At 41.7% G+C, this 27,772-nt stretch overlaps 1 protein-coding gene across 1 annotated transcript in view; it reads right to left on the bottom strand.

Moving 5' to 3' along the window:
* LRP5 (LDL receptor related protein 5) overlaps window positions 1-27,772 on the bottom strand; it is a 153,209-nt gene that overhangs the window by 60,988 nt on the left and 64,449 nt on the right. Inside the window, exons 6-7 of the mRNA XM_018552882.1 lie at window positions 21,319-21,715; window positions 16,775-16,946 (exon numbers count right to left, since the gene is read on the bottom strand). Of these exons, the coding sequence (XP_018408384.1) occupies window positions 16,775-16,946; window positions 21,319-21,715 (569 nt within the window). The remainder of the gene's footprint in view (window positions 1-16,774; window positions 16,947-21,318; window positions 21,716-27,772) is intronic.

The raw sequence follows: 27,772 nt of genomic DNA, 5'->3' as shown, positions 1-27,772 counted from the left end.
TTTATTGTGTGAGAGGTTAACTGCAAGAAATAAGGACAAAATAAAAACAAAATAGTTATGAAATTAAAGTTACAAGCATAAACTTAATATGTAAATGGGAAAATTCACTGACGCAAGAACCACAAAACTGACTTTACAAATCTAAGTTAAACCACAAGATAAGTGAATAAATAGTTTACATGTTATTATCACATGAGGAAATAGACAATACCATATGTATAGCCTAAATCCCACAATCCGCAGCTTAATTCGCATATCTGATCTCCGACAGGACAGCAGGGAGGGGGTGACGAGTGTCAAACACGATGAAGTGGTTATGTATGTGGCTCATTTACAAAACTGCAGCTAAACAAGGATGGAAGCTTGTCCCGTAGTACACCAATGTTGCGGTTGATGGCAGTAGACACAGCTGTTGAGAATGTGTTGTACAATGCATCCCATATGTGAGACAGATCACATGCGGGATGGCACAAGACAGTGATAAAATGGCTCAGAAATACTTTGAGTGCAAACAATTCCCAGAATCAATTTCCAGGAGATGAAAATAAAAGGATGGTATGTAGCCTTTAACCCCAAGAACTCAAGTGGTTGCTTGTTAACTCCATACTTTGAAATTAGGTATCCACACGCACATGCTGCAGATAGCAAAATATACATTGAGTTTGCTGCATTTGTCTACAGTACATATGGACTGGACATTCTCATTCCAATGGAAAACAAATCTAACTAGCTGTTTGAGCCATGCCTTTTAATTGTCTTAAAAGTTTAATATTTTCATGCATCACTCATATGCCAGGCATGTTAGAGACAAATGTTAAAGTGACATTAAAGGCAGATCCCAACTCCCTCCGCCGTGCCGCTTATGTGATGCCTCTTGAACTGCACAGCATCTTTCACAGTCCCTCCAGCCTGTTGCTGGTCTCTGATCCAGCACAGACTCCTCGTGTCCCACAGTCTGTCCAGCGTGCACGCTCCTGGCTGTGTCCACTGAGTTTCAGTGTCGCTCTCCTCCTCTCTCCGGTGAGCTGGACTGCACATGCGCACGCCCACACTTCCTCCTTCACAGCGTTTGGGAGCCGGGTCTTCTTCTGCAGCTGGGAGCGAGTGGCGCTGACACAGGTAAGTTAGTTGGTATTTGCCAACATTTTGTTTTTTTATGTTGGGGTATATTTCTACTGCTTATTAGCAGTGGATATATACAAAAAAAAGACTTTAATGCTACGTTAAGCTTTTTTTTTTTTTGTAACTTTTTATCAACCAGAAAGGTACCTAATAATAAATCCCAAGTCTAAGCATAAATGTAAATCACAACATATATAGAAAACTCAGAATTACTAAAACCACTTAAAAAGATAGGATAGTGTGGACTGTAGAATCACAGATACCGGTAGTTATTTGGCCATAGCAACAGTCCAAAAGTTTAGCACAAACCAAAGACAGTATTTCGGGAGAAGATCCTCATACCAACTTTACAGCATGGTGGTGGAACTTTTACAGTTTGGGGTTGCTTTGAGGCTCCAGGGTCTGCGCACCTTCCAGTCATCAGGTCAACTATAAAAAAATTGTAAGAGCAGACCAGATATCAAGCGCTCTGAAGAGAGAGACCACACACAAGTGTATATGTATGGGCGAGGGGTGATGCTGGTGTGCAGCTTCCTGATGGTACGGACCAGGGTGTCCGACACGTGTAATAAAACAAAAAACGGAAGGAGGGAAGCGCCACGACCAGGGAAGCAACTGTAGTGGGCCAAACCAAGGAGCCTGGCTGGTTGTGAGAGTGGTCCGACTGGCTTGATGGTGATGAGGAGGCGAGCAGGTGTGCTCCTTCTCGGTGTGAGTGGTTGGGGATCAGCAGGAACACAAAGGGAAACAATGGAAAAAGGTGAGAAATCACACAATAATGGAATCAAGGTGTGGAGTGTAGAGACTCACCATTAAATAAGGATGGATGCGTTGTCATCAACGAGGATGAAGCCTGAGCTGTGGCGTCCTCGTTGATGGGAGATGCAGTTGGGAGGCAGGGGTGCAGAGAGGCTCCAGACGCAGGCTCCCTGCAGATTGGAAGCCCGTACCTTCACCACCACTTCGCCCCAGAGGACGAACAGCCCACAGACGGCACGTCCTAAGCAGCCCCACGCTGTCACACCCTGGCAGCTCCTCTGCCTCTCCGCCTCCCTGCTTCCCAACTGCATCTACCAGCAACGAGGATGCCACAGCTCCGCCACCTGTTCCAGCACCTCACGAGCTGCCTCCAGCCTGGGGATCGTCACCGGAGACTTCTGCCTCCTCTCCAGCAATCAGGATCTTGCACCTGGTTCTATGCCATATTAAACACCCACTCGATGATCACTCCCAACAATCGGGGAGTCAATCAGCCACACTCCTACCTCATGGACAACCAGACCAAATCACCGTCACTGAACCCTCCCTGGTTCCTCATCGCATCTCCGTTGCCGACATCAAACCTCCACTAACCCTACGAACTTCACCACCATCCTCGCCGATGACATCGCATCCATCCTTATTTAATGGTGAGTCTCTACACTCCACACCTTGATTCCATTATTGTGTGATTTCTCACCTCTCCATTGTTTCCCTTTGTGTTCCCGCTGATCCCCAACCACTCACACCGAGAAGGAGCACACCTGCCTGCCTCCTCATCACCAACAAGCCAGTCGGACCACTCTCACAACCAACAAGGCTCCTTGGTTTGGCCCACTACAATTCCTTCCGGTTTTTGTTTTATCAGGTCAACTATGAATTCTGCATCATAATAAAGTGTACTCTATGAAAATTGAGGTAATTTGAACAAAAGTTGAAGGTAAACTGAAAATTAATTCTGAAGCACAGCAGAAAATTCTCCAAGAACAAACAAAAACAAGAAATGGAAGGGTTATGGATTGGCCCAAATTGAATCCTATGTAAATATTATAGGGGAATTTGAAATTAACAATTTATTTAAAGAAACCTAGAAACATCTTGCAACTGAAGGAATTTTGCATGGAGGAGTGGTCAAAAATTTCACCAAGTTATTAGAGACTGGTGGGCAACTATAAAAAAAAAAAAAAAACTGCTTACAAGTGCTAAAGGGGGCAATACCAGCTTTTGAAGTCAAGGATATACTTACATTTTCCACAATACACCAAATACGGATCAAATATGTTGAAAAAGCCAACAATTTCCATGGGGCCTGCTTACTTTTTTACCTGACTGTACTTCCATCCTCACAGATTTCTTTTAAGCGGACTTTACACATAACTCCTCTAAGAATGGAGCAACAACAAACACTGAACAATACCAGCTGCTTCGTTCAAAGCAGGTTGCGCTATATAAGCATCAAAGGATATTACACAATCTTCAGTAAGAGCACATTTTAAACAGTAAACACAATGCTGTTAATAGTTCTTACATTGGTTGTTCTAAATCCAGATTCAAACATAAAATCAGATCATAAAATTTGCATTTTTTAGCCTTTTGAGCACTCTAAGTGGAGCAGCACTGTAACATCTAAGTTAGCCAAAAGGCACTGCATTTCTGCAAAGAGGAAGTAATTTCTATAGCTTTTAGAACATTTTTAATGGTTGCAGTCCATTACTCTGTGCTGTCTTCAACCATTTTGCATCTGGAACTTTTTTTTTTAATACACTGTTTATAGCGTATGATGATTCGAGGATCCTTAGATAGCAGCAGTGAAGGGGGAATGAGGCGGAAAGGACTGGTCTAAGAGCAAGCCGACTTCGAGGATCAGGCGAGAATAACTTTTTTTTTTTTTACCTCAACACAAGCGAGCACTTTACCCTTCCAGTGCAGGGGTAGCCCCACTGCAAGTGTTAAGATTTTTTTTTTTAAATATATACTTAAACATAGTTGTTGAGGTTAAATAAAGACCCAGGTCCATCGAGTTCAACCTGAGTGAGTATGTGTACAAGTTACTAAGATTACCAGTACCCCTTTATATTATAAGGAAGGAATCTAAATGGTTCTTGAATGAGTCAACACTCTTAGCTGAGAACATTGCCTGGGGAAAAGGTCCACAATTTTACCATTCTTATAGTGAAGAATCCCCTTTGCTGTTTAGGATGAAGCCATGTTTCTTTCAATTTCAGGTGGTGGCCTCTTGTATTCTTGAGTGAGCTAATAGTAAACAGTTTATTACCTATGTTACCATCCATCACCATTAAAAAAATTGTACATTAGTATTAGGGATGCACCGATACCAAATACAGTATTCGGTACAAGTACAGATACTTTTCGAGCTCCAAGACAAGACTAGAGAAAAATTAAAAAGCTAGTAGGCAGCTGTAATTTGTAAGAAGCACACAAAGCTCCTGGGATTTGTACATTCCTGTTTTAATGTAAGATTTTGTTTTTATAAATATATATATAAAGGGATGCACCCGAGTACAAGTACTGGTACTTGCAACTTATTTTTTTATTGCCATGTGACAATTTTTCTAAAACAATATCGACTAATGATTTCAGGACAGTGGTGGAGCACCAGAGTCAGGTCCCAGCTGCAACCGCTGCAACCCTGGTAGTTCTCATGAAAATGTCAAGTATCGGCATTGGTACTCGAAAAGTATCGGTGCATCCCTAATTAGTATCATGTCCCCTTTTAACAACTTCTTTTCCAGCTTGTACAAGTTTAATGTCTGCAATCTCTCCTCATAGCTTTGGCCCTCTAACTACTGTATTAGTTTTGTTGTCCTTCTCTGGACTCACTCCAGCTCAAGGAGATCTTTTCTGTGGATCGGTGACCAAAATTGACCACACACCTAAGATGAAGGTTGAACCAGTGTTTTGTAAAGGGGCAGAATTATTGATTTGTCTTTAGAACGCAAACCCTTTTTGATGCACGACAATACTCTGCTAGTCTTATTTGCTACAAACTGGCATTGCATGCTGTTACTATGTCTGCTGTTAACTGGGGCCACTAGTCACATACAATCTTTTGTTTAAATAAAGATTTATTACACAGCAAAAGTCCTAGAGCACTATGGGTTATCTATAGAGGCAACACAGCAGTAGAAGGCTACTTTTAGGCATACCTTGCATGACTAAACCTGGGAAAGAGCCATAAAAAAAAGTGGCACTCAATTTCTGTACGTAAAATTTAGCTAGAGAGCTATTGAGATCTATAAACAATAGGTTTGTACAACAAGCAGAAAACGAGATACTGGAAAAATGTAGAATGAAGCCTAAATCTCCACTTGCTGACTGGATAAAGACTTTATACAGTAAACCCTATGTTATCCAATATTCAACTAACCAGAAAAAAAAAAATCATGTGTACTGTTCTGCGGCATGTATTATTCTGGAAGCGATAGTGTGCCTATTTGTCTTAACTTGCTTTTGATTACTGCATTTCAATATAAATATGAAGTCAATACAGAGTTAATGTTATGGTATAGTATGGGGTATGGCATTAGTTAGACCTATTTAGATAGCAACTCTCAAGCAACTAGAAACAACATTTATCAGGAATCAACCAATCGTGGATGCCGGATAACGGGGAGTTTACTGTATTAATATTTATCGGACTGAAAAAAAATACATGTTTTTAAATGATTTTTTAGACATGACTATAATAAAGAAAATATTTACAGAACCATTATACATTCCTTTTATGGCATTATGCTTTATCCAGTCTGACAGAGTTTAAGTGATTATAAGGTATACCATTGTTTTCAGAATTCTCTGGCTAAACTGGAGTAAAATCTAAAACATCTGAACAAATGACCTATAAAAAGGCGCATAATGGAGAACATCTGGCAAAACAAAAATTTAGTAATAAGGAAACTTATGCCTTTTTTTTATTTTTTGGAAGAAAATTTACCGTATTTGGCGGCGTATAAGACGGGTTTTGAAACCTTAAAACATCCCCCAAAAATGGGGGGGTCGTCTTATACGCCAGGTACATACAGAAGGATATGGTATACTGTATGTAGCTTCAGCTACATACAGTATACCGCGCTGAGCCAATCACGGCAGGCTTTGTATTAATGAATACAAAGCCTGTATTCATTAATACAAAGCCTACTGTGATTGGCTCCGCGCTGAGCTAATCACGACAGGCTTTGTATTAATGAATACAAAGCCTGTATTCATTAATACAAAGCCTACTGTGATTGGCTCCGCGCTGAGCTAATCACGACAGGCTTTGTATTAATGAATACAAAGCCTGTATTCATTAATACAAAACCTGCCGTGATTGACTCAGCGGAAGACTAAGGACACAGCGGGGATCGTGGACAAGATAAGAGATTGTAATCCCGATTGTGGCTCGGGGTTACCGCTTATGGTACTGAAAATTAACCCCCGAGCCACACTCGGGAATACCGCCATGGATGTTAGTGGGTGCATTTAAACATTATTTTGGGCTATACTCATCTTATACGACGAATATAGCCCAAAATCTATATTTTAACACAAAAAGTAGGGGGTTGTCTTATACGCCGGCAAATACGGTATGTTCTAAAAAGCTATAGGACTGCAACAGGAAGTTAAGTTTGACTCCAGCAATGTGCTGTCTCAGCAAAGTTCGCGATAACTAGTCATTGTACACAATGCAACTCCATGCAACACACTGGCCCCTGTCAGCCACATTTTTCCAGAGTTAGTAGGTTGTATTTCACTGCTGGTAGTAGATTTGTAACATTCACTGCGCAACCAAACAAACCAAGCACACACACCCAATGTGCTCTACATATTTGCTCATTATGACAAATGCTCTGGGGAGCTACAGTGGCTTACATTTCACTTTAAATAATGGCATATTCAAAAGCGAGCTCAAGCCAAACAAACATTAAAAATTAAAAACCCATTAAAAAGAAACAGCTTTTGCTAAAATATTTAGCTTAATTGAAGAGATTCCCCCAGCAGTTTTTTTTCTTTCTGTCACTAGGTGTTCTCAGTCTGATTGGAAGCATCATTCAACCTACTTCCACTGAGCCCAGGTCTTTCTGGAACTGCTCCAGCATGTTACTAGAGAGTAAAAAGGAGAAGCAGCACATTGCTGAACTCATCTCCTTGCCACTCTACTTTCTCTTCATATCAGCATGCATGCATCCTGTCAGAGCATGCTCCTTGTACTGCTACTACCTCTTACCCTCCTGCTTTTCTGTACGGGGACTGCAAGAGGCTGATCCCAGGTTTAATTTAGGCACTTAAAACAACTTACAATGGGAAAATACTAGGGAAGCACCGATATATCGACACCCAAAACATGTGGGGCGAAAATGGCACTTTTGGCATAATGCCGAAAGTGCCATTTTCTGGCCGATACAGTGGAGCATCCATTCTTTCTCACCTCCGCGCTGGGCGCAGCTCTGTGTCCCAGCGGGAGGAGAGAAAATGTCACAGACAGCCGAGCGCTGCGGGCGGCTGGCATCTCTGTTTAGACCCCCAATATTTCCCCAAAGCCCCTAAAAGTGAAGTAAAAAATAAAAATATTTAATAAAAAATAAATACAAAATATAACAAATTAAAAATGTTATAAAAAAATGTTTTAAATGTGAAAAAAAGTTAATACATTTTTTCAGTTTGACATTTTTTTTAATTTCGGTTTCGAAATTTTCATTTTAGAGCATCTCTAGAAAGTACATTTAAACGATGTATTAAAGATTATAGAGCTGCAATTATTATTGTCTTTTATGTCTATTAAAAGGACCCTAATAAACAGTGCGAAAAATAAAACTACTACCTTCAAAACATGATTTTCATGCAGAATTAGACATTTAAGGAGGTAACTGTTCATACTCTAATGAAATATTGAAACTCACGACAATTTTAATCAAATCTGAAATGCAATATAGCATTTCCACACAAACCTTACCACCTGTAAAACTGTCCCCTTCCTTGCCCATATTCAAAACTTTTTAAGCATAAATCAAAAATATGCCTCTCCCATTGAAAAGTTTTATACGTAGAGGCTGTTAACATTTTAATGTATCCACTCCTGGCAAATTGACAGCCAGCAAACTTCTTGCCCACACCGTTCCATCATATAGAGGGCTGCTCCACAAGGACAAGTGAACCTTTAACCCTTTCCCTGCCACCACCGTAAGGCATACGGCGGAACAAAAAACTGTTCCTGAAATGCCAGCTCAGTATGCCTTATGGCGGTGGCATTTACAGCGCTGCTATAAGCTTATGGTTGCTTTAGCGACCATGAACTTATAGCAGAACTGTTCCCTGGACTGTCCCCTTTAAATTAATAGCTGTCATCAGCATGAATCCAGCATTAAACTGTCACTAGCTGCTTAACTGAGCAAATTTTACTCATGAAGACTTAATCCAACTGAATTGGAGAGAGATGTCCTACCTCCTTAGGACACAAAGCTAAGCTGTTAGGAAGAGGGTATAGCCTCTAGATGGAACTTTTTTGAATTGCAGTATTTCGTTTTCTTGAAGGCTCTAGAACAGGGGTAACCAAACTCCAGCCCTCCAGCTGTGGTGGAACTACAAATCCCATGAGGCATTGCAAGATTCTCACAGCCACGACTCCCGGAGAGAGATGCATCATGGGATTTGTAGTTTCACCACAGCTGGAGGGCCGGAGTTTTGCTACCCCTGCTCTAGAACATCCACAGGTTATAAATCTATAGTGCAGTCTCCTTTAGTGAACATCGGAGAAAAACAGTTACATATGCAAAAATGTTATCCATGAGTCTTAATCTATAGAAGATATTTGCAATCAGCTGCCCATCAAAATTAAGCAAGCCTCTACAATTTGGGCTGTATGTCAAACCCATTGTGGCTTGATTGTTCCAAGAGGAAGATCCTTCGTTCATGTAATAAAAAGATACACTATTTTGTGCAAAATATAACTTAGATCAGTGTTTCTCAACCTGTGTAACCTCAGGACCCACATTTGTCCTTGGTCATTAAAGGAGAAATATGGGGTCACGGCTTTTCCCCATAGTTCTCCTTAGGGTAACGGGAGGACACAAACTAACGTCCTCTCGTTACCCTAAGCTCAGTATACCGCCAGCTACAGCTCGCGGTATACTGAGACGCCGCAGCCAGAGCGGATACCGACATCGATGTCGAGATCTGCCCAGCTGTGTGAGTGACAGCTGGCTCTGCCTATCTAGAGGCAGAGCCAGCTGTACCCGCCCCCTCCCCCGTCCGTTCCGCCAGTCAGCGCTGGCGGATCGGAGCGGGGAATCCAGCCCCTCCACTGTCACGGCAGAGAGCCGTGACAGGATCGAGAGGTGAGCGAACGCCGCTAAATGTTCGCTCACCTCCCGATCTACTGAGCCGACCTGTGACAGTCTCATTGTCACAGGTTAGCTGGAACTATGAGGTGAGTGAAAAGCACTCACCTCATAGTTCTCCTTTAAGTCATGACCCAAGTCGCACTGCAATGGAACACACAGCATTGCGGTACTGCGCGTTCCGATGCAGGTGATTAAACTGTGGGCAGAAGGGGTGTTTGGGGTGCCATTCAAATGAATCGCACTGCACCTCCCACACCAGAATGCGTAGTAGGTGCGATTGCATGGTACAGTGCGTTATTCATACAGGGCTGTTCGGTTAACACACTGTATTAGTGTAAACGGGCCGTCAAAAACACTGAGACACCCAGTCTCCCTACATTATGAGAACTGGAGTGGATCTTCAGCCTGGAGTCCAGTGACGGAGCTCCATCCATGTGTGCATTGCTTGTACAATTCCTTTGCGTGCCCTGTAGAGGTGCCGGGAGCCAGAACGTGATGTCACTCTGGTCCATGTACCTCTACAGGACATACTGTTAGCAATGCATGTATGGATGGAGCTCCCTCGCAGCCATATCTCCAGCCCACCCCACCTTAAGCTGACACTCGGCGCCAAGCAGCATATGAATGGCTGCTTGGCATGAGAACTGACAGGGCTGCAAGGACTTAGATCAAATGTTTAACAAGAGAACAGACACTGGAAGCAAGATTTTACCGTCTAGTTTTTGAAATTTTTTCCACTATAGGATCATTTAGTATGACTATTCTCAACATGTGCATCATATAATGGCTTTTTCCATGTGTATTCACAGTTCCAGAAGTCTACATACACATTTGTGGCTATTTTACAACACACACAGGGACCATGGGGGAAAAAAAAAGTAGCCACCCTCCAGAAGTAAAGACAGTGCCAGCATGAATTCACAAATGACCTGCAGACGAGTAATACACAAATAAGCTACATTTTTGTTAATAGTTAAGGTCCTTGAATATGAATAATGTGAAACCTCACGCCACTACTCTAATCAAGTTAAGCAGCAGCTGAAATCTGTGTGGTCAGATATAACGTATGAAATTAATGGTAAAAGCCACGCTGAGACCGCAAAGTGTCAGATATAGTAGATACTGACCTTGGAGTAATGTGATACAATGGGTAAAGAGTGCAAAACAAAAAAGAAACGCATGTATATAACATGCACCTTAGTGCAAATGTAATTGCTACAAAAAAGGAATACTACTCACATATCATAGATAAAAGTGAGGTATTTGGTAAGCAGCCACATACACTGTGTGCAAATCGCTCAGCTCCTCTACTCCACTGTGAGCGATTTGCACACAGTGTATGTGGCTGCTTACCAAATACCTCACTTTTATCTATGATATGCGAGTAGTATTCCTTTTTTTAATAAAGTCTAGTATCCTTTTAAAACCATCTGCACTACGAGTCTCCACTTTATTTTATCTGATGCATGGGCCATTCGGATGAACTGTCTGCTTCCAATTCCTGAGACTGCAAGAGAGTCTGTACCTGAGAGGAGGTAATCACAGGGAGGTATTCGGCATCAGGTGCTTCCTTTACCTGGTTCGAATTAGAGGAACAGCGCATACAGACCCTGGTGGGTCTCTGCTAAAGGTGAGGTGCATTCCAGAAGATTTCTCTGTTGATGCTCACAGGAGACTAAGTTTATTCTACATCCAATGTTTTATCTTCTATTTACTTAATGGACTATTGAAGATCCAGGATCATGGAAATTTTTTAACCATTTATTATTTTCACTGGAGTGCAAGTTACACACATGCGTTTTTCTAGTTGGTATTCTTTGCACATTGCATCACATTGATTCACAGGTAATATTTAGTGCATTTGATTTTTCATTATGGATACTTTGTAGCAATTACATTTGCACGAAGGTGCATGTTATATACATGCGTTTTTTTTTTGCACTCTTTACACATTGTATCACATTACTCAAAGTATCTACTATATCTGACACTTTGCGGTCTCATTCACACAGCGCGGCTTTCTGATGTGTGCACTCCTGGCTGCGTCCATACAGCTTCTGTGCTGCTCTCCTCCTCTCCCGTCCGGTGATCTGGACTGCGCATGTGGCCACCCACACTTCCTCCTTGACAGCATTTGGGAGACAGGACATCTGCAGCCGGGTGCGAGCGGTGCTGACAGATATTTTTTTTTATGTTGGGGCATATATCAACTACTTACTAGTAGTAGATATATGCAAAAAAAAAATACTTTAATTCTAATTTAACTCCTGAGTTTAGTGTCACTTTAATCATAGAAACAAATTACTCCTATTTATACACCTATCAGCAGTACCAACAAAAAAAAAAACCCCAACATGGCATGGCAGTCCTCACAGTCCAAAAGTTGTCACAAAGAAACATTTAGGCAGGGCATTTTAAACTCTTACCATCAAATGACACGATTTGGGGCAGGTCAAGAGCAGGGAGAAAGGGGATGCATTATATAGAAAACCATTTAAAGAACTTGCATTTGAAGGGTTCTCCAGAGTAGAAGAAAATACTTGTCACGTTCAAATTGAAGTGAAAGCCACTTGTGCAAGTGAAGAGTACAGATGGCACTGAAGAGGGGGGCGTAAATTAGTTTGAGCTGAATCTCTATTATGCTTTTATTGCACAGTAGAGGCAATGGCTGTTTCTGGATTAGTATAAACTAGATTATCCCACATCAAGGAAATATTCAGTCACATTAAGGAAAGATTTACCTTTCTATGCAACACTGTGCATTAGCAGCATTGCTGGATATAATTTAAAAGCAGTATGTTTGGTTTTCAAGAAGCTGCTACTTTTACATTGATTTAAAAAACAAAAATAAAACAACTTTAGAAAGTGCATAGAATAATAAAACTCTATGAGAACCAGGTTAGCACTGACAGAAAATAAAAAGGATAAAGCTCAATATCACGGTACCACGCTTGAATTCACTGAGCTAACCTAATTATTTGGGAGGGGTTTCCCAATACTTTCGTCTATATATACACATAGCCCAACAGTGTGTGTATATATCTATCTATCTCCCCTGCAGCATTGTTGGCAATATTTATAGAAAATAAAGCTAAACTGATTACTGCCCTGTCAGATAATGTTCTGTTGTATAGGTTATAACTAGAGGTGCACCGAAATGGAAATTTCAAAACTGAAACAAAACGGAAATTTAAAAAATTGTCAAAACCGAAAGCGAATAATTTTGGGTAACTGTGGTGGTTTTAGACATTTGCATATTAATATAAGTTCATAAATAATGTTCTCTCTAAAAAATTATTTCGCTTGCAGCTTCTTGGCCTGGAATAGAAGCATTGCTTTGTAGAACAGGCAGATGGAGAGAAAACAAAATGGTCATTCTGTGTTCTGAGAACTATAAATTGCTTGAAGAGAAATGTGTACGGAACAGTAGAAAAGATGCTGCCCACACATTTATTCTTGTTATTGATTTCAGACATGCACATGGCAATAATCATCTCTAATTACATAGCATCTTGCAGGCACTCATGGTTGCACAATCTAAGCTTTTTAAAGCAGGTATACCTTATTGATTAGCTTTTCCATACAAACGGTCAATAAGATTCAATAATGCAGCAAAATTCTTTTTCAATAGTATTTAAATTATTCAGAGATCCAGTACTATAACCCTATACATTTTGTTTCCATATCCCAAGGGGTATGGATACCACTGAATAAGATATCTTGACCTAGAGGTATCACTTTAAAGGTGAATGTATAAAGTTTTTCAAAGAACCAACCACTTCAAGGCGTGCAGTTTAGGATTCCTTACAAAAAAATAAAAAAAAGGAAGATCAACTGAATATATCAATAAATAGATCAATGAAATCTACTCTGACTGGTTATCCAAGTAGAAGGGGTGGGAGTGTTCTTTAAAATGTTCAGTTTCCTGTTCCTATTAGGTACAAGGAGCAATCTCTGGGTCTAGGCTGTCACAAAAGAGGAAGTAGAAATATTACCATTCCATATATTTAGCAGTACCATGCCAACCAATATTTAATAAACCTTAATTGTGTCTTATAAAGTTCCTCTTCCTTTTAAATAGAAACCAAGAAACAATCTGTGCTCCTAAGGGTTAATAACACTAACATAATAATGTTACAAGAAAGCTCACGCTTACTGCCATCTCTTTGCTTCCCTCTCTGCTGGACTCTTGTAATCCCCACTAATCTACGGTTTGTCCATTAAAGAGCCCTTAAAACACAGACGTGATCTCGAGACTTTTTTTTATGTCAGTTGTTCTCAGACTAAGTTTTGCAGAACACGAATCTCTGCCAATTAACATACAGATCTATAAATCTTCACCTACAAAGTGTAAAACCATATGTTGGAGACGTGGACTCATTTTCCCAACTGTCTACCAAAAAGACAAGCAAGACATTTAGAAGCAAGGAACAATGTTGCCACAGGGTGCCAAATTTACAGGAGAAAGCCCTATAGGCTGCTGTCACGCAAATGTTTGACAAGTGATGCCAAATGGCTCCATAGGCTGCTAGAGTTGTAACTGAGCTCTTTGTGTTCAAGCTTAAGACTGCAGATGGGAAGGCTTGTGGCGGGAAAGGGTGGGGGGACCCTTCAAACCTTGCTTTCTATACAAGAAATTTTACACATACAAGAACACATTTTTCCTCCTACACCATTACAGTAAACCTTCTGACCTCACTGATTCACAAGTATGTTTAGGAGTGACCTAAAAGCTCTACAATCCAGCAAGCAACATTTGGCCCTAATAAAGCACATACCAAATCATCTCTCTCCCTCTATCTATATACATATATACACACACGTCCATAGGTTGAAAAAAAAAAAAAAAAAGAGTCCATCAAGTTCAACCTATAGAGATATGAAAAACAAAAAAGGCCCATTTGTCACTGTTCCATCAGACACAAAGCAAACGTTTTTCCTTGCAGGGGTCTGTGACAGCACAATCAAGTATACAACAAAACATCCAGCCTCCTGGCTACTTATAAGACATTTTTTGGGCCAGCTTAGACAGGCTATTCCTCCACTGCCTGCATCCAGTCTCTCTTTTTAAACACACACAGAAGATTTCAATCCTACTCCACGGTGAAGGATACAAACCGCTTCTCCTCATAAAACTCCATCCACAATGCTAGCCTGGACCCAACGGGGGCTGTTTGTCACATACCCACTCTCCTTTTTTGATCTATGGATTCAAACACCAAAAACAAACAGTGGGTTCTACAGAGGGCACCTGTATTTTTCTGATATGAACCGACCCAGTGTTCAACCTTACAAGAGAAATGTTGAACAGCCAGAAACCAGCGATGACTCTTAGGTTTTATTCTTTGGTCTGGGCCATCCATCATAGAGGAGCTTGGCTCATTATTAGTCTAAAGCGATGCCCTAGTAGACAATGCTATAGTTTCTTTCAGTTGACATCTGCTTTGGACTCAAACTATATGATGCTCTTCTCCACCCACTGGACGTGACAAAACAGCCCCCAGATCTACCTGGAAGCATCAGTCTGGACCAAGAGGTCTTTCTGAAAGTTTGGTACTATCTGCACTGGCTCTCAACAAAGGCTCTGTTTAAGCCCCTAAAATGTTTTTCGGACCCCAATTATCATAGCATTTTTTATGGTCAAATCTGTCACAGGTGCTGCTAAGGTGTAACATTTTGGAATGAACAGTGTATAATAGTAATGACACAGGGCTTTGCTGTCATGTTCATTTTAATATTTAAAAAAGAAATACATTTCCAGCAAATTTCCCTGATGCTATTTAAGCTGATTTCTGGGACCCCCGTCCCCATCCCATACAACCCCCCTTTAACCCATACCCCCTCTAACTAATTGCTGGGTTTAGTTAAAAAAACAAAAAAAAAACCTACCTAAAAGCCCCTTTTACTTATCTAAATTTGTGGTCATGTGACACTTCTGAATCTTCTCTCTTCGTCTAACGAAGGGAAGGGGGGAGGAGTCCAGTGACGTCACGGACATCGACGTCACCGGACTCCTCCCCCTTCCCTTCGTTAGACGACAGAGCCACTTGCGGAAGGGGGGGAGGAGTCCGGTGACGCCGATGTCCGTGACATCACCGGAACTCCCGGAGGACCGGGAAGCTGGCGGAGAGGTGAGTACCGATCAAAAAATTTTTAAATCGATCAAAGAAATTAATGATTAATCGAGGAATTAAAAAGGAGAACTATGGGGTCAGTGTTTTTCCCCATAGTTCTCCTTGGGGTAACGGGAGGACACAAACTAGCGTCCTCCCGTCACCCTAAGCTCAGTATACCGCGAGCCACAGCTCGCGGTATACTGAGACGCCGCACCTGGAGCGGATCCCGACTTAGATGACGGGATCCGCCCAGCTGCGTGAGTGACAGCTGGCTCTGCCTATCTAGAGGCAGAGCCAGCTGTACCCGCCCCCTCCCCCGTCCGTTCCGCCAGTCAGCGCTGGCAGATCGGAGCGGGGAGAGGGGAATCCAGCCCCTCCCCCTGTCACGGCAGAGAGCCGTGACAGGATCGAGAGGTGAGCGAACCCGGTATGTGTTCACTCACCTCCCGATCTACTGAGCCGACCTGTGACAGTCTCATTGAGAAGGTTTACTGTCACAGGTCGGCTTAGAACTATGACGTGATTGGAAATCACTCATGTCATAGTTCTCCTTTAATCGTTAATTTCCGCAGCCTTATTAAAAACCCTCCATTATTTTCAGTCAGGTGCATTCAGGGTACCCATGTATTAAAGGGGAACTCCAGGAATTTGAAAAGTTAACCCTTGCAGTAGGACTACCCCGAACTGCAAGGACTAACTGGTCGTTTTGTCTAGGGAAGGAAAATAAACATGATATAAGCACCCAATCCTCTGTCCCGCCTGGCTACTAGACCGGTCCCTAGCCTCTTCTACCCTGAGCTCCAGTCGTCTAAGGATCCGTGACATCATGTCAGAGGGACATACCAGAGGGTTTCTCAGCTGCCATTGGGATGTGCGGGATACCTTGTGTGTTTCTGTACCTTTAAGGAGGTTGGGCGTCCTTATGACAGGCCTGCACCCAATTTGATATCTTCTGCCCCCATGTGCTCCAAGATGGAGACTCTCATAGTTTAGAGTTAGGACCGCACCATAAGAGGTGCCTTGGCACGGCAGTGCGGCTTACACATCCTTTGCAGAAGACGTGTATCCAAACCTCTGTCATTGTCCTTAGTGGTGAGACAAGTTGTTTTACATGCTGGTTTGTGAGTGTGCCATGATGCCTTTCTACTGCTTTAAGGGACATACCAGAGCCGCAGCAGAAAGGGAGAAATGTTAGCAGTCACTGCCGCAGGACAGAGGATTGAGTGAGTATATCTTCTTTATTTTTGCCCCCAGAGGAAAATGAGCAGTGCAGGGATAGCCCCCACTGCAAGTCAAATCTTCTTTAAGGTTTATAGAACAAAATGTACAAATCACTACTTCATTAACATGAAACAATTACAAGCAATTGAGGTCATTATTACAAAATATGGCCTGCACATATGGTCTGATATAAAGAATAGTTCCGATTCTACTAACCTCTATTTTGTCTGTTTTGGCATCTCCCCAGTACAGTTTGCCTTCTTGAATATCCAGCGCTAATCCATTGGGCCACCCTAATGAGGTGTTCACAAGTACTGTCCTTTCTGATCCATCCAAATAAGCAGACTCAATCTTTGGTTTTTCACCCCAGTCTGTCCAGTACATGAAACTAAGAGTAGAAAAAAAGAAACTTTTTGCAAACCCTGGAAAAGAACATGCAGATAATACAGAAACCCACAACAAGCATTCAGAAATTAATATTCCACTGGCTTTTGTCATGTGATCAAAGGATAAACTCCAGCCAATTTTATGTGCGGGAAGAGTTAAAATTTTAGTCAGGTTTTTATTTTTGTCTTTGTTTCTGGAGAAAGTGGCGTGGGACGCTGTGTTCCGTGCATCCCTTTTCGATGAACCTTCTGTGCTCTCCTATGCGTTTATGGAGGGGTCGAATGGTGCGACCTATGTAGAGGAGGGTGCAGGAACATGTCCATTATTCCTTTACCTTTCCTTGCTCAGTCACCACTTGGTAGTGCGCTTCTGTACTTTTTGTCATTTTTGTCTGTGAACCTGCCCAAAAGAGACACATGGCAACAGCCATTGAAAGGTCCAAACCGATGTAGGGACTGAAACAGTAACGAGATTTGATTTTCATTATCAATTATGAATTCTAATCGCCATATTTTTGGAAGGAATGCGTCCTTCCAAGTTTGTTAGATATTCTCAATTCTAGCTCCAGATCTGCTAAGCTAGTCCCATTGATCATTTAAAGCCCTTTGCACTAAAACCTGATTGTTTATCTAACGCTTTCCCTAGGCCTGGTGTGGATTAGACCTAATGATCTCTACGAGAGGTGTCGTAAATGGCAATACTACAGTGATTGTCCTGCACAGTAAAGCTAATTTCCTACAAACCGCCTGATGGATAAGGAAGGAATGTGTGGTATCACATTTCATAAACTGAAAGTTGCAATATTAACCCAATTTCCAAACTCGGAATCAGAGAATGATATTGTAAACTTAAATGGCATAAATGGCTGCATCCCGTCAAGCTAAATCTACACATATCAATCATGGGTGGGTTACGATGGTCAGAGGCCTGACAATCCACATTAATCTGCCAACCATCATTCACACCACCATCAATGACAGGCATTCCAAGTTTGGGATTGATCTGAAGTCAATTTCATTAATATATAAAATAATATATTAATATAATGTATATATTATAATAATCTATAGTTTATTTAGGACTCAACTATGAACAAAAATAAATATATTTATAAAAAAACAGAGTTTGGTAGGAGCAGAGAAGGACATCGTAAAAGGCTTAGCCCTCCTGCTCATCCACCCCTGTCCTGCCTTATGGCCCAGCTCAGGGCCACCCCTCTTGAGGACTGGAAAAAAAACAGCTGCAAGGGCAGCTGAGAGGTTTGTTGTACCATTCAAAGAAGGCTCCTCATATCATCCACAGAACCCTTTTTGTACCATTAAAGGAAGAAGCACATTACCAAGTCTCCGTGAAGTGCTACTGTATAGCAAAACCGGTCATATTCCTATCGAAAAGGACAGTGGTACCATAGGCTTTACGTTTTTGAATTGTCACAGCATTTGCTATGAACGGTGCATGTTTCCGTTAAAACGCGTGGTGGCAGCTGTTTGTGTGTAAAGAGTTAACTGTGGAGCCAACCAACCCATCCAACAACAGAGGACTCAATTTCTGAACCAAGGCTAGATGAAGAAAGGGACATTCCAGACGAGAAAACCTGTCACGAATAAGGGGAGAAAAGGAGGATCACCCAGGTGTTCCAGGCCAGGGCAACAAATCACCTCTAAGGGGAGATTAACAACAACAACAAAAAATGAGCCCCTTTCAGTGAAAACTGGAAGTCCAACTATTTATCAAAATTAGGTGGAAAACATACTACCCAAAAGGGAAGAAAAAAAAAATAGACCAATGATGAATGTAGGCAAGAAAAAATTATAACGGGGTCAAATGGCAGAAAAAAAAAGAAAAAAAGTTCCCCAAGGGGAAATTTGGATAATTAGGAATCCTAATGCTACTAGTAGAAATGTTTGCCTGTTTAAAGACAGAAAGAAGAAAGCAATCAAAAGAGTCATCTTCAGAAGACTGCAGGTCAGCAGTCAGGAAGAGAGGGCACTCAACTACTGAGCCCTCACTCTTCAATGTAAAGAGCATCCATTGAGGGGATTCCGCAGGCCATACCTTGTTTCTAGAAAAGACAGTGCAGTCAAACTACAAACTTAGCACTGCTTAGCGCAGGGAGCAGGTCACCCGACCTATCACATGGAGGATTTTGAAATTCTTCCAGGGTGAGGGGACAGAAGGATCCCAATTCCCACCAGAAACCAGCAAATAGTTCTCGATGCAAAGAGACCATCATGGGGTGTTGTCCAGGAAACAGACTCCCTAATACTGAGGAAGGGTCTGAAAGACCATCCTAGAAGGGCATCCCCCAAGCCCTAAAAGGGGATATAGGGGAAAAATCTGCTACACACAGAGAAGAGGTCAAAAGGTTCAAAGGGAATGTACTACTTCACAAGGACCTGAGCTTGATGATGGACCAGGCTATCAGTGTTAGACACCTTGCAATTTACATCTAGACAGAGTTTGAAAATGAAGGAATGCTCAACATTGCAAGAAAGCAGGAAAAGACTAACCGATCCCTGTTGACCTTGTAGGTCAAGAATTCCCTCTTGGGAGGGGCAGGGCTGAGAAGTGTCAAGCACCACAAGGAGCAAAACCACCTCTAAGGAATAAAAGAGTCGCTTGTGGGAAGGTGTGCAAAGTCAAACAGAATATAATTCCCAAAGGTAGGGTCCTACTAAAGTGAGGAAATCAGAGGTCCCAGAATTCAGGGAACCCAGACTGACCTGGGAAGATGCACAGGGTGGTGCAGTTAAACTAGAAGGGTGAAGGGGTACAACTAAAATAAATGCCAAATTTGAGAGCCTAGGATAAGACTACCAGGAAGTGACTAGAGGACCCAATAGCCAACGAAGCAAATTACCTAGTGACCCAGGACAACAAATAAAGAGCGTCTCCTGTTGTTTAAATGGGGGACCACCTTCATGCAGAAGGCTGAGAAGAAAGGTTAGAAGACCTGTGGCTTCAAGTTCTATGGTTTAAACGGGAGGTAGGCTCGGACAGTCTATGTGCTACTACTGCGGTAGTAGACAAAAGGAGAAGAGGGTTGTTCCGCCTCTTCCACTGAGGCAGGAGTATATTCCAACCAGGCATTGCTGGTGATGGTGTGAAAATCAAGTCTTAAGAGGCAATTTCACGCAAAGGACACATCCCCAGGCATGTAGTCATAGTGCCCTGCACATGTGAACAGATATCAGTGATCAGTGCTGTGTTAGATTTTGGCAACAAGTCATCACAGCTGAAGCCTACCCTTGTGTTGGCAAGGTCCTGTTTAAGGTATTTAGCAGGGCAAAGAGGTCTGGAAAGCACCACAAAAAAAGAGTCTACTTCCCCAAGGATACATACCAGGTTAGCCCTGCAATCATTAAGTCCAGTGGGTTCTGGGTATGGCTTTCAAAGCTAATTCAGACAGCTGCTATGTCGGTCAAGCAGCGGTGTGGAAATGTGGAATTAAGTTATGAAGAAAAAAATCATCAGCGGTATATCAAGAATTTTCAAAGAAATTTCACAAATATAGAAGGCTAGCAGAAAATAAAGGTTAGACAGTGTTCAGCAGAGCTGAGAAAAAAGTGAAACCTCCAAGGACACCAGTAAAAATTAAGTCATGAAGTAGAGGAGATGAGGGTTTAAGGGGAGGGGCCTGAAAACTGCCTAAAACCTCCCCAAAATTATATATTTTCTGAAAGCAGAGACCTTGGAGAACTAAATGATGGCAGCTGCAATGTTTTATGTCACGCAATATTAACTGTTTAATAAACCCAAATGTCCAGCAAAAGATGCATTTCAATTAAATTAAAATTGGTGCACACACACACAATTTTTTGGTAAACTATTAAAGATGTGGTTGTGTCGTGTAAATTCATACTAAACATGTCATGCATCAAAACTGTGCTCATCTATTAAAGGACGGAAAACTATGGTACCCAAAATTGTTCATCAATGTTGTGGTAAAAGCCTTTACAGTTCCTCAATTTAGCGTTAAACATGAATGATGACCTTAGAAATATTACTCTCACTCCATCATGTTCTGCCATACCCTACATTTGTGGCACAAATTAGGGTTTCAAACATTTTGGGGGGGGGCGGTACCTTCCAGTGTGTGTGCGTGTGATCGGCGGCTTTACAGCAGATTAAGTCGCATGTAGCAGGAAGCCAACAATAGAAGAGTAAACACACTTCTGGATGCTACAGCCAAGACTGTGTTAAGAAAGAAAAAAAAAAAAGTTTTGCCATCGACATAAGATATACATCAGATGCCAGTGAAAGGACATGCATAAGTACAGTTTGAAAGAAGAAAAAAAAAATAAACCTTATGGGAAAAAGTAACAATCCATTACCAGTTTAAAAAATACTTAGATTGAGAATCTCTTACTTACCCTGTTAGTGGATTTAACACAATGGCCCTTGGTTCATCCAAGTTTTCAGATATCAATATTTTCCTAGATGTCCCATTAAGTCGGGTGACTTCTATACGGTCTGTCCCAGTATCAGTCCAATACAGATTTCGAGCCACCCAGTCAACTGCAATCCCATCTGGATGTTGTACTTCAGTGGTCACTAAGGTCTGAGCAGCTGACCCATCCAGATAAGCACGACGAATAGCTCTTACGTCATCATCAGTCCAGTAGATATACCCTTCAACTGGATCATAGTCAATAGCAATGGCATGCTTAATGTCATTAATTTGCAGAACAATATCTGTAAAATCAGGCATGTCCAATGAAATCCTTCGTAAATCCGTTCTTCTGGCCAGCAGCAGGACATCATCTGCACCTGAAATTAACAACAATTAAAACAAGTTAAACTCTGAAGTACTACAAAAACTTTAGACAGTAGGACCCAAAACTATGGGGTTTTTTTTTACCACAACCTATTTAGAAAGCACAAGACAGCCATGGCAAAAATCTTTAAAAACAATATTTCTTTTCTTTTCATTTGCTAATTAGGTCTGCAACAACTAATCGATTAAATTGATTATAATCGATAATGAGAATCGTTGGCAAAGATTCTCATCATCGATTAGTTCCTTTTCAATTAGTTGCCGCCGCTCTGCTCCTTCACTCTCCTCCCCGCAGGTGCCGCCTGCAACGGTCTGTGTCCGGGACACAGATCACTACAGCCAACACCAGCGGGGAGGTGAGACCACTGTCACTGCATTTCCCCTCTGCCCCTGTCCTGATCCTTCTCTGCCCTCAAATGCCTCTGCTGCCTGCCCCGTTCCTCCGATATGCCCCCCCCATGCCTCCGCTGCCGCCCCGTTCCTTATCTGCATCTAGAGGCTGGGAGCCATATCTGCATCTAGAGGCTGGGAGCCATTACCAGTCTGCTATTGGATATTTTCAAATGCAATAGCTAATAGCAGGCTGGCTATTGCACCCACCTACTGCCAATCAACAGAGAAGGACTTGATGGTGAACTTTCTCCTTCAGGTCCCTTCCTCTGCTGATTGACAGCAGGCAGTGGGCGGGTGCATAAGCCAGCCTGTTATTGGCTATTGCTCGCTGCAATTAAGTTAAAAAAAAAAAGTCAAATAAATAAAAATACAATTTTTTTTTAAAGGTTGGTTATCTTATATTGGCTTAGAGTTTTACAATACTGTACACATCACTTTAAATCCATGAAACTAATTAAAATGTCTAATGTAAGACATACAATTTGTGTATTTTATTTTAAATAAATTATGTATTAATCATTTTTTTGTATCCGTTTAATAGATGTTAATAATCGGCTAACTAATCGATTATGAAAATAATCGTGAGTTGTAACCCTACTCTTAAGTTAGCCTTTATGTCTGCTAAAACCTATATACATAATTACCATAATTTAAACCCGCCAACGTACAGTGTGGCAAATAATAATTTGATAAAAATTATAGACCTTTCATTTCTTTGCAAGTGGTCAAACTTACAAAATCTGCAGGGGATCAAATAATTATTTTCCTCACTGTACATATGAACCTAAATACATAAAACGTATACATTATTGAAAAGAACAGTAAAAATTAACATATATCTCAAACATATGCTGCTGAGAGGAAGAGAATACATCTATTGAGAAACATTGAATTATTTGTTTCCGTTTTAAAACCAAATTGCTTGCATTTACCATCACAGACAAAAATCTTCTCCTCTGAGGTTTTTCAATCAAGGCTGATGCAAAATGTTGCTTTCATTGAATTACTAATGGCAGAATTCAATAAAGAAGAAAAACATGAAAGGGACATCAGTCACAAGGACAATGACGTAACATTCAATGACTCATTCGCCAAACGCTGAATACAAGACCATAATGGACACCACATTACCTGGGTATAACACCAAGGATTTCAAGGATTTCTAGCTGTGTACATAATGCAGAAAATAAAAGTTGATTTTTTTTTTTTTTGGTTCTCAAAGGAATTCAAATAAATATAGCTTCAGGTAGCCACACTTGCATCCATTTGGTCACTTTGGCTGAGTGGTCTGTGCCTAGTAGCTACTTGGACCAATATCACTTGAACTATTAATTTTAGAACAGGTTTTGCCAATTACCTGTATTCTCAAAACTGGAGATTATATCTTCTGCACTGTGCAGACCACTGGCAACAGTTTATCTTCAAATGCTTACACATTCTCATTGCAATCATTCTTAGCTTGGATATCAATTTTCCAATGTGACACAAGTCAGGACTAATTTTCTTCCCCTGAATGCTCCTCATCTGCATATTTTGCTTTCAAGAGGCATACGACCATCGCAAGACAAAAGTCTTGCGATGGTCGTAAGGTGTATGGGCACCTTAAGGGTACGTTCACACCAGATGCAGAGCATCGCGGCCGGAGCGCACTGCATCGCATTGCGGCCAGCTCACTATTTTCTGGGGCAGAAGGGGGCTGGCGGGCCATTGAAGTGAATGGCACCGTAGCCACGCCCTCCAGCCGCAATCCGGTCCGGTGCGATCAAAATAGTCCTTGCAGCATTTTGATCGCACCGCCTTGCGATCCCGTGCAGCGATCGCATTGCGGCTGGAGGAACATGAACACTGGATTATTATTCTGCTTCCTTCTCTCACACTCTAGCCCTGCTTTACAGGGACTGCAAGAGGCTGATGCCAGGTCAAATTCAGGTAACCAAACACTTGCAAAAAAAAATACAGTTAAAAAAGCATTAATAATTGCAGAGCTGCATTAATTTGTGACTTTTATAACTGCCTAGAGCTCAGCTTTATTATTTTCTTTTTTTTATCTGTTCTGGGGATATTTTGCAATGTCTCTCATATGAATAGAACAAATACACCCACCTGCAACAGGAGATTTTAATTATTTTTCCTAGCGATACAAATTATTAACATATATTGTTTTAACAGAAGAAACAGCAATGTCATCTTGCCTTGTGCATGAAATGCAAACTAAACGCGGATGCCAGAAACATCTTACTCAGCAGTTTACTTTCCATTAATCTAGAAAACATATACAGACAAACTAATTCCACATTATATGAAACAGAGCTCACATGGAATGCTGTAATATTCACAAATATCAAAAAACTTCCGAAACTGTGGCAAAAGCCAAGAAATGTGACAATGTATGGAACAGCAGGGGACAGTTTTAGGACATCTGCCACCAAATTCATGAGCTCTTCTAGTACAGTTTAGTCTAAATAGTTGTTGTAAACTGCATTGCTTAATCTGTCCATACATATGTAGATCTACTGTGTGGCTACAGATCAGCACTGACTGATACGATCAGTCTGCAACAGCTTTACCGTGCCAGATGTTTAAGATATGATTACTGCTACATGTTCTGAAAGATCCTGTCTGTGATAACTGCCCCATATATAAGCATGATTATTGTTTGCAGATATCCCTCAGACTTGGTCTTATTTACAAGAATTGGGCAGTCTTCACTTCCTACAACTAAATGTCTCTTTCCACTACCTTGTAATGCACTGGGTGAGGAAAAGTTGTTACCAAATTGATTGCCATGAGCACCATAAAAAGTTCATTAGGATTTACCAAAATATTTTTGTAAAATGAAAATCAGGTGGCCATTAAATTATTTATTGAAGATAAGCAAAAAACATTAAGGCATCAGTGAAAGACTGCTGTGTTAAGGTGGTCATACACCTTACAACCATCACAAGACTTTTGCCTTGCGATGGTTGTAAGGCAATAAAAAAAAAACGTACAATCTGCCAATCTTGGACAGGCAGATCGTACTTGCGATTATCGCAAGCCCACCCCCCCGAGAGGGCGGCTTCTGATGACTGCAATGCTGAACGGGCAGTCTGGCCCGTGCGGCATTTGCCTTACGAGCAGGCCACAAACTCGCCAATAATCGTACGATCCTCGGCGGGTTTTCAAGCCTGCTCGTAAGACAATACACCTGCCGATTATCGTACGATCGCAGGATTTCCCGTGATTATCGTACGATAATCGGCAGGTGTATGGGCACCTTTAGTCTAATCTTTAACTACCTCCGGGCCGGCCGGGAGCTCTCTAGATCTGAGAGGGCGTCTTTAGACGCTGCACCGCTGGGCGCGCGCGAACGGGAAATGCCCGATATTTAAAAACAGGCAGCGATCCCGAGCCCGGGATCAGCATGGCGCCTGTATCACAGGGGATCAGAGGGAGATCGTTACACGAGCTCCCTCCGGTCCCCTCTACGGCGGCAAGAATTTTACCAAAAAACTGGGTAATAATAAATGTTTCCTAACATAATGTTAACATCAGTGGTGAATAAATACCACCAAAAGAAAGCTCTATGTGTCCCCCAAAAATGGTATAAAATTAATTTCAGTACAGCGTTGCATGACGGAATAAACGTCAGTCAAAGTACCGCAGCACTGAATACTGAAAAATGGCCTGGCCAGGAAGGGGGTCTAAACACCTGGTCTTCAAGCAGTTAAAATGTAATCTCTTTGTGGTGTTACAGAACAGTATGATTCTCTCTCTGGCATCATATATTTTGTATGTGTCATTTTTATAATATTTATAAAGCAGAAGCACCCATTGTCATGAGCGGCGAGGGGGTACAAGGATGCCAGAAAATGTGCAAGCTATCGCCGTCCTTTGCTCATCCTCTAAGATCTTCCAGCACGCTGGCAGATCGTCACGAGAACCCCCAGAGTGCCTCCCAGTTTACGTGCGTGACAGCACGGCAGTAAAACACAACACAAGTGAACTAATCTCAGCTGCCACCAACCACAACTTTCAGGCTTGCGGGGAACCTTTTCCTGGTCTGTACACTCTGTGCTCAAGCAGACTGGCACACAGGCTTCGCAGACCACACACAGTGCTCTCACTAGCAGTACAGGTTAGCTAAACCGGGCACAATTACCTCTCGAGTTAGTACTTTCACTCACAGTCTCCTTCACTACCACTGGTCACTACGGGAGGGAGACTCACCCAACTCAAGCTGGCTGGGCACACACACAGGCAGATGCAAATCTTGCATACGATCTAAAGCACTATTAGGTGTGGCAGCCTAAGTGGTTTCTTCACGCCCACTAAGATTCCCCAAGCTATCCTCTCAGCTAGAATCTTGGCATGACCACTTCTTCCACTGCCCACACACACACACATCCCCGCCTGGCAATTACTTACTACCAAGCTTCTAGGCATTGATGATACAGATAATCAACTATACACATACAACAGACCAGCAACAGTGTCTTCAGATTTGTGCATTCTTTTGGAGCAATCAAAAACCAGTTTAATAATGTTATATTTAATATACCTAGAGGGTCAGGGCATAGAAAAAGGTAGTTAAAAAATGAGATGTTGCAAAATGAGACAGACATACCTACATACACACATACATACAAGCAAACAGTATGAAAATAAAAAGGGATAAAACTTACAGAAAATTATGAATAATCCTGCTTCCGGGGTTGCATGGAAAAACGTGGTCACACTCCCATGTCGGTGGACCCCTTGAATGTGACAATTTTTTGGTTTCAGATCTCCATTATTTCACTGTGAAGATCAAAACCAGTTTCCACCCCCTGAGACCAGCCAATGAGATGGAAGGGGCTGGAGAATGAATATCATCACCTAGGTCTCCAGTATAAATTTTTCTACTGATCATCATTGAACCTCAGTGGCCAAATAATAAAAAAAAAACAATAAAGTTTACCTTGACAAAAAAGCAGACATCCTTAGAACCTGTGTCATCAGGCTTTTGTTCATTTGTACAAGTCTATGGAGTATAAAACCAGCTTGAAGCAGGTAAAATGCCAGTCAGAAGGTCATCAACTGCAGGTCTAAGGGATTAGTTCACACCACATGCAGTGCGTTCCTGGTCCGCTGCAAGCACTATTTTGATCGCACCGGACCGCAGGCACAATGTGCCTTGCGATCCTGTGCAGGCGATCGCATTGGGGCCGGAGGGCGTGGCTGCGGTGCCATTCACTTCAATGGCCCGCCACGCCCCCTCCTGCCCGGCAAAAAAGTGAGCAGGACAAAAAAAGCGATGCAGTGTGTTCTGGCCAGAATCGGACCGGAACGCACGGCATATGGTGTGAACTAACCCTAATTCACCCATCAATTAATTTAGAATGAACTCAGAAGTGTCATAAACTGATGTAAAACAAACTCACATGCACTTTACCTGTTTAAAAGTGGAATTACATACAGACACCTGCAATAGAAACTTTAAATCTGCATTTGCTTTGCATGTAAAAAGACTACGAAAAGTTTGGGAACTCTTTTTCAAAGCCAGTAAGAAGTGATTTGAGATTTGTAAAAAATAAATAAAAAAATAAAAAAAAGATTGAGACGTGTTGAATTATTTAACAGGTAATCTTCAAAGTGTGCTAAAAGAGCAGAAAGCAAGATGGCATTAGCTGTGTGGA

Source organism: Nanorana parkeri, unplaced genomic scaffold, assembly GCF_000935625.1.
Source record: "Nanorana parkeri isolate BGI_ZX_2015 unplaced genomic scaffold, ASM93562v1 scaffold99, whole genome shotgun sequence".
Taxonomy (NCBI): Eukaryota; Metazoa; Chordata; class Amphibia; order Anura; family Dicroglossidae; genus Nanorana; species Nanorana parkeri.
Note: the sequence above shows the minus strand (reverse complement) of the source record. Positions and strands in the feature narration are given on the sequence as shown.